The sequence below is a fragment of the Nelusetta ayraudi genome, unplaced genomic scaffold, assembly GCF_046127955.1.
Source record: "Nelusetta ayraudi isolate G7.1 ecotype Tasmania unplaced genomic scaffold, CSIRO-AGI_Nayr_v1 ptg000313l, whole genome shotgun sequence".
In the NCBI taxonomy this organism is placed as follows: domain Eukaryota; kingdom Metazoa; phylum Chordata; class Actinopteri; order Tetraodontiformes; family Monacanthidae; genus Nelusetta; species Nelusetta ayraudi.
Genome location: NW_027466360.1, coordinates 329,263 through 337,500, shown reverse-complemented (window position 1 = coordinate 337,500; position 8,238 = coordinate 329,263). Strand labels below are relative to the sequence as shown.

The window sequence follows — 8,238 nt, the reverse complement described above, 5'->3', positions numbered from 1 at the left end:
CTCCCCTCTCTCTCTCCCCCATTAGGCAACAGTCCAGAGTTCGTCGATTGCACTTTTTTTTTTCCACTTTGGAGAAATATTGCGACGTCGTCGCTCTCTTACAAAATCCTGCCCTTGTTTTTTTCCAGCGGCGCTAATTGGGCCGCGGCGCCGGCGCCCTCGCCTGCAGCCGCGTCCACGTTGTTGTTTACGGAGGCGCGCCAGGCGAATTTTTTTTTTTTTTTTTATGTGAATGCTTATAGCGAACGGCACCAAGCGAGGCTTTATGGGGGTGAGTCACATCCACACAACAAACGGCCTCTGCATGGGAAAGGAAAAAAAAAAAAAAAAAAAAAAAATTCACGGCATTGCCGAGGCTAGCAGTTCGTCGAGGCTCGCACACTGTGGAGCTCTGTGCCCCGGGGGAGGGGCGGCAGGAGGTGGAGGAGGAGGAGGAGGAGGCGGCAGCGGTGGTCAGGGGAACAGTTTGCACCGGAGGGCGCAACATTCCGCAGGGCGAGAAAACTGCATTTTTAAAAAGGCCAAAAACGTGGGACGTTTAAAAGGCCTCCGCTAGCTAGCATGAAATAGCATTTCAAAAAAAAAAAAAACGTGTGTACGATAAAAAAAAATTTAAAAATCCCTGAAAAATAAATAATCACAGCATTTTTTTCACTCGCTACTGACTGCTAGCATTAAAAAATATATATATATTTATATATATTTATATACATATGGGCGTTTCAGTGAGATAGGGGGCGCTGAACATAAAATATTCACCGTGTTTTCATTGCTAAGGTCACCGCCACAGTCGACCCCCCCCCCCCCTCCCCACACACACACACACACACACACACACACACACACCGCAGCTCGTGGCTGCCAGGAGGAGCTTCGGGTCAGTTTGAATGAACTAATGACTCGATTCCCCCCTGCTTGTTTCTGACATGGTGCAACTCTGTGTTTACTGCCACATGCTTCCGTGGTGCTCAGTGAAAGGTGAGACCGGCCTGCAGCGGCAGCGGCAGCGGCAGCAGCAGCAGCAGCCGGTGCTGTTACAGTATTGCTCAATGGTTGTGTCACCAGGAGGTTGGACTGGTCGGGCAGTGTGTGTGCGCGCGCGCGCTCTGATCTCAACATCACTGGATCTCCCTCCCTCCCTCCCTCCCTCCACTCACTCACTCTCTGCCTCTCGGGCTGTGAGGCGGTCTCTCTCCGTCTCTCTCTCCGTCTCTCTCTCTCTCTCTCTCACTCTACCACTCTTCACTTTGAGAGACCGGGATCCTCGCGCTCGCACGTCAGAGCGCTACTCGGGCTCTCGCGCCACCAACAAAAGGCTGGATTTTACCGCTCGACTTGCTATTTATTTCACCTCCACAATTCAGGGGAGCAGCGGGAGGAGGAATGGAGCGCGCGAGCCGCCGACTCTTTTAACCACCGAGGAGCATCTCTGACAAGTCACGCGACTCTCGGGGTTGTTGTTTTTTTTTGTTTTGTTTTTGGGGTTGTTGTTTTTTTTTTGTTTTTTTTCATAAATTAAAAAAAAGAAAGAAAGACAGGAACCGATCGGTCGCCATGAGCCAGTCCGCCCGGATCGACCCTCGGTGGAGCAGCCCGGCGCCCTGCATCCGCGCCCGGCGAGCCGCCGTGCACAAGCGGCTGGACTCGGACGACCAGCCGCCGGCCAAGTGCGCGCGGCTCAGCGCCGAGGCGACGGACGCGCACGCGCACGGACTCCTGGGCTCCCCGGTCAGCCCCGTGCCGAACCCCAACCCGGCGGCGGCGGCGGCGGCGGTGCCGGCGACCCACGTGGGTCCGTCCCGGATAGGAGGCTTCCTGCTGCTGCCCCTCGCGGACCGGGAGAGCGTGCACAGCGCCGTGGACTCGGACACCGGCGACGAGCTGCTGTGCAAGGTATGCGCAATAGCTCGCTCGTCATTGTGCAATTCCTCTCTCTCTCTCTCTCTCTCTCTCTCTCTCTCTCTCTCTCCCCCTGTCTCCTCTCTCTCTCTCTCTCTCTCTCTCTCCCCCTGTCTCCTCTCTCTCTCTCTCTCTCTCTCCCCCTGTCTCCTCTCTCTCTCTCTCTCTCTCTCCCCCTGTCTCCTCTCTCTCTCTCTCTCTCTCTCCCCCCCCCTGTCTCCCCCCTCTCTCTCTCTGTCTCCGTCTGAATGAATGGCTCTCGGTTGCTCAACAGCTTGTCAGACGTGTCATCAGCGTCTCGATTGCGTGTTTCTCTCCCTTATCCGCGTGTCACTCGCACGCGAAATGAGACTCTATTTTTTTTTTTTTTTTTTGCGCAACATGCGGCGGGGTTTCTCTCTTGCGTGTCTGTGTGCGCGCGCGTCGACAAAGACAATCATCCATCCTCTACTCTCCGGGTCTATGATCATGATCATGATCATCATCATCATCATCATCGCACTGTGGAGGAGCTCCGGCCCTCCTTTGCATACATACACGTCACCGCCATACGCCACGCTGACACACACACACACACACACACACACACACACACACACACACACTAAAATATGCAAAGCACACAGAGACAAAAGAGGGTCTCTGTCAGAGATAAAGATCCAGGGACCTCCTCTGCTGCAGCGTTTGCGCTGTTAGCTGCAGTCTGACTGACTGCCTGACTGTCTGTCTGTCTGTCTGTCTGTCTGTCTGACCGGCTTTTGTTGATTAATGCACTTAATCGCTTCATACTCTGCTGATTCATTTGTCACGCTCGTTCAAAAGGCATTTTTAATCCCCAGAATCAAAGCGCCGGCCGTCCTTTCAAGCGGCTGCCAGATTTTGCACGCTCGCTCTCTCACACATGATCATAAAGAACATCTCCCCCCCCCCCCCCCCCCCTCCCTTCCTCCCTCCACCCCTCTGCCCGTCCACAGGTGTTTGACATGGGCTCCTACCAGGAGAAGATCCGGGCCTACGGCATCCTGCCGGCCCACCAGAACGTGGCGGGCATCCGGGACATCATCCTGGGCGAGCGCAGGGCCTACGTCTTCCTGGACAAGGACTTTGGCGACATGCACACGTACGTGAAGGGCTGCCGCCGGCTGGACGAGGAGCACGCCTGCGGCCTCTTCCGCCAGGTGGCCCTGGCCGTGGCGCACTGCCACCAGAACGGCGTGGTGCTGGGCGACCTCAAGCTGCGCAAGTTTGTCTTCGCCGACGAGAAGAGGTGAGGCGTTCTCTGTTCTGCCTGTGAACAAACAAAATGCACAAATCTGATTTCATGAGCGGAATTGCAGAGAGAGTTTCAAGAAAAGAAAAAAAAAAAAAGAAATCAATGTTTCATGGAAGAATAATAGGAGTCTCAAGGCTCCAGAGAAAACTCTTGTACTTCTGTACTTCTGTACTAGTTCTGCATTTCAGGACATTTTAATTTTAATTTAAAAAAAAAAAAGATGCTTCAGAGTTCCAGAGAGCACGAAAAGTGAAGGTCAGCAGTGTTTTCACCGTGCTATGCGTGGTTGCACTTTTTTTTAGTGCGCAACCTTCAAACAGCCCGCAACTTGATGTGATGTCACAAAGGGCGCTGCTACCCTTAATTCTAATCTAAGACACCCACCCAACCCCTCAGTCCACCTCGTTCAGTTTTACCGAGCATCACCAAAACTCGTTTGGTTTTTTTTTTTGCTGGAGGCTGCAAAACACAGGGCTAAACATGCTGGGACCCCTAAAATTAACTCAGAGCGTAGGATGTGGGACGTGCCGGGCCAAGAGTGAGCGCTAGAAACACGGCGGTGGCACACATGTGTGTGTGTGTGTGTGTGATCGTGGGCTCAGAGAGAGAGAGAGAGAGTGGGAGGTTCTGTACGTGTGGAGGCGGACGGCAGCGCTTCCCAAATTTCTCGCCCTCAGTCTGTCTGTCGCTCTCGCACCCTCCTGATACGTCTCTTTGTACGCCTGCTGTGGTTTTGTTGTGTGTGTGTGTGCGTGTGTGTGTGCGAGGCAGTGTGAATGAGGTGGGAGGCAGTTTGGCTCTGCCGCCAGACGATGCTGCTGAATGAGACGTTGGTCCTGCTGCTGCTGCTGCTGCTGCTGCTGCTGCTGCTGCTGGCCTCCGTATCTCTCTGAATTGCATTCATTCCTGGAATATATTTTATTAATAAATGACATCACACCTGCGCCGCCTGAATATCCGACGGCTCCGCCGCTCGTTTTTTAAAATTTTTTTTTCCCTTCCCCTCGTCCTCGAGGGAGCGGATCAAAGCGCCGAGACGCAGCAAATCCCTTCTTGCAAAACTATTTGTCGCCTCTCTGCCCTTGCGTCACTTGCTTCTTCCTGTAAGCCTCCCTCCCTCCGCTTCCCAAAGGCCTCTTTTTTTGCCCTCTTCAACAGTAACATTGTGCGACCTCTGGCTGCGGCAGGGTCGCCCTGAGTGAATGAGAGCAGACAGCCGAGTGAGAGGAGTCGCAGTCGGGCTGCGTCCCTCTGATAGCTGTATGGTGGCGGAGCGATGAGTCACAGAGTGGCTGTGCAGAGGGAGGGGAGGGGGGGGGCTCAGGTTGGCCTTATCTGCAATGTTTGACCGCACACCGGCGCCTGCGTGCGATAATTAGACACGGGCCGCTCGTCCTTGGCGAGCTGCAGCCGCCGTTTTCACAATGCGTGCAAATGCAGGTCGGCTGAGGGGGGGATGGGGGGGGGGGGCAAGGTGACGCTTTGTCTTCTGCCGCTGCACTCGGCGCCGAGCAAAAGTCTCGACGGAAGTTTTCCATTCAGAAAAAAATAAAGAAGAAAAATAAATTACAATTGAGCGACACAAAACGAGGAAACGCAGACGCGTGGGTCGGGAGGTTGCGGCGTGCGGCAACGGGCCATCTAGGACCGCAGGGACTCCAGGCAGCTGGGCCGGTTCGGACCGACGCTGATCGGAGAGAGAGGAAGTGCCGAGCAACGGGAACAACGGCCGTTTCCTCTCTTTTGCATTGAAAAAAAAACACCCAGGAAGCAAAAACACACACACACACACACACACACACATATATATATATATATATATATATATATATTAATTTAGCATTTCAAACCAACTTCCTCCAACGTCAAAAATAAATAAATGAACTAAGAGAGCGAGACGGAGAGGCAGCCGGTGATGCAACAGTGCACAGGGAGCTGCAGATTCTCCCTGATAGCGTTAGATTGCCTTCCGCATGACATCATGGAATCTGGCTGCTGCTCTCCCCAAACAACATCCCCAAACACCCCCTCAGATTGATGCCTCACTCCAATTAGGGGCACAACCTTTCATCATCATCATCTTCATCATCATCATCCTCTTCATCATCATCAGTCTTCCTTGAGCCGTCGCCATCGCAGCCCCATCACATGACCTCATTTGCTCTGTATCACGCCCCCCCCCCAAATAATATCGCAATCAGCCGCACGCGCACACACACACACACACACACACACAGGGCTGTGATGCAATGTGAAGGCCAACAATGCAGCAGCAGAGCCAGAGACGGAGAAAAGTCACAACAATCTCTCGCTGGAAACACACACAGACACACACACACCCTTTGTGTGTGTGTGTGTGTGTGTGTGTGTGACTGTGTGTGTCTGTGTGTGTGTGTGTGTGTGTGTGTGTGTGTGTGTGTGTGTGATTGGAAAAGCCAGTTTGAGGAAGGTGACTCGCACTCGGAAGCATGCGGAGCGTCGCTGCCTTGCCGTGCGTCACCGATGTGGCAACAGCCATTTGAGGGGAAATTATGGGATGGATGGATGGCTGGCTGGCTGGCGCCGCCGCAAGTGTGGGACCCAGGTGCAGATAGCCTGGGCTGGAGAGAGAGAGAGGGAGAGGGAGAGAGAGAGAGAGAGAGAGTGAGAGAGAGAGAGGATATGTACTCAGAAGGATGAGTCACTCTCTCCACCCCCCTCTCCTCCCTCCCTCCCTCCCTCTCTCTCTCTCCACTTCCTTTTCTGTCTCCATCTCTCGTTTCTCCTCTCGGGGCTCCAGCAACTCCTCCTCCTCCACTATCTCTCCACTATCTCGCCCTTTTTCAATATCTGTTGCTATCGGCCTCCGTCCCTGTTCCCGCTCCTCTCTCTCTCTCTCCCCGAGCAGCGTCGCCTCGCTGACTCTCTCCCAAATTAATCTGCAAAACCGTCCGTGTGATGAGTCCACCCCCCCCCACCACCACCACCACACCCCCTCCCCCCAACCACCACCACCACACAGTCGAACTGACGGGACGACAACCGTGACGACCAACGACACAAATAACAAAGCGGCTCTCGATGTTCTTTTAAATAAATGCACACGTCTGCCATTAAAGTGCTTTTTTGCACACACATACATACGCACATACATATATATATATAAATATATATATATATATATATATATATATATGAATCTATGCATACACATATATATCCATATTTGTCCCGTCAATCACTTGCGCTCAAACGGTCCATGACTCATCCTCAAAAAAAAAATAAAAACGAAGGCCGTTTGCAATCTCAGCAGTGACGGCTGCTGTGATACTGGACTCACTCAAGCACGTCCTATCATTAACATGTCTAAATATAGTATTGTGTGTGTGTGTGTGTGTGTGTGTGTGTGTGTGTGTGTGTGTGTGTGTGTATGTGTGTGTGTGTGTGAGAGAGAGTCGGGTATTAATAAGTGTGTTTATGTGCTTGTGTGCGTCGGGAAGCCAGGAATTGGCTACTCAGACAGGAGGGGGAGGGGTGGAGGGGTGGAGGGTGTTAGTGGGGGGTGGGGGGTGCTCGGTGTCGTGCACTGAGGTCAGAATACATTCAGATGCCTGCGTGCGTGCGTGCGTGCGTGTGCGTGTGTGTGTGTGTGTGTGTGTGTGCGTGCATGTCCATCTGTCTGTCTGTCCTGGCTGAGCTCACTGTAAGAGGAGCAGGGGGAGGACGGATGTGTTTCCATGATGCAATCAGTGGCCTGCGCTGCTGCACATCCTTCAAAATGTCCTGCAACAATGTCAACACAGCCACAGTCTCTGGAAGCGGCTTCCTGCCTGGACGGAGGGGAGGGGGGAGGGGACGGGGGGGGGGAGAAGGGGTCGGCACCCAGCGCAAAGAACTAGCACTAGAAATAAACGCGGTGGCTTTCAGCGTTTCAGGCTGACTTTCTGCTTCGCTGGGAGAAAAAAACGTGTTGTTTTTTTTTTTTTGACCTCTACGAGAGACTCGCTGACCTTTCCGCCTCCTTCCGTTGCCCCTGTGCAGAACCCAGGTGCGGCTGGAGAGCCTGGAGGACTGCCGCGTGCTGGAGGAGCCGGCCGACGACGCCATGTCCGACACCCACGGCTGCCCCGCCTACGTCAGCCCGGAGATCCTCAGCAGCTCGGCGCCGTACTCGGGCCGCATGGCCGACATGTGGAGCCTGGGCGTGATGCTGTACACCATGCTGGTGGGCCGCTACCCCTTCCACGACCCCGACCCGGCCACGCTCTTCTCCAAGATCCGACGGGGCCAGTGCTGCCTGCCGGAGGGCCTGTCGCCGCGGGCCCGCTGCCTCCTGCAGAGCCTGCTGAGGAGGGAGCCCGGCGAGAGGCTGGCGGCCGCCGAGCTGCTGGCCCACCCCTGGTTCCGCCGCGCGCCGGCGTCGTGGCGGCAGGACGCGGCGGGCAGGGTGGCGGCGGCGGCGGCGGCGGGCGAGCAGGAGGCCGACTCGGCCGAACAGACGGTGCCGTCGTTTGACGTGCAGGAGGAGGACGAGCTGTTCTGCTGACGGACGAGGGACCAAAAAAAACAACAAAAAAAAACAAAAACAAAAACGAGAAACTGCCAACAGGGACTTTGTTTTTTTTTGGTTCTGTTTTGTTTTGTTTTGTTTTTTTAAAGTCTGCACTTTTTAGAAATCCCATTTGTGTACTGTTGAGCGTCGTACGCCCTCGAGCTTTCTACACAAACCTGTACTGTATCTGGGTTTTGTTTTTTTTTCCGTTGGTTGAGTCGCTAAGGGCATTGTCACGCCGTGACCAGTCATTGTGTTTCCATACAGGTGTTGCTTATATGGAACTATTTGGTGCTAAACAAAGGTTGAAAAAGACAAACATGGGGAGCCAGCAGGAGGCGCCGGCTAACGATGTGACGGCGGAGCGTCCGCAGCGGCAGGCCGGTGGGATGTTGTTCCTGTCGCTGCGCCTCCGCGGCGGCCGAGCCGGAGGCTCCGGCGGCTGACTCACTCGCTCGCTCGCTCGCTCTCTCGCTCTCTCTCGCTCGCTCTCCCAGCTCGAGGAAGGCCGAGCGACGGCGACGTCTCGCAGCAG

General features: G+C 54.3%; 1 protein-coding gene across 1 annotated transcript; it reads left to right on the top strand.

Moving 5' to 3' along the window:
* The first annotated feature begins 1,169 nt into the window (after positions 1-1,169).
* Positions 1,170-8,022, top strand: trib1 (tribbles pseudokinase 1). Its single transcript, XM_076017338.1, has 3 exons — positions 1,170-1,893; positions 2,874-3,166; positions 7,193-8,022. The coding sequence occupies exons 1-3, from the start codon at positions 1,555-1,557 to the stop codon at positions 7,695-7,697; spliced, it is 1,137 nt and encodes a 378-aa protein (XP_075873453.1). The 5' UTR covers positions 1,170-1,554; the 3' UTR covers positions 7,698-8,022.
* Positions 8,023-8,238: the final 216 nt, after the last annotated feature.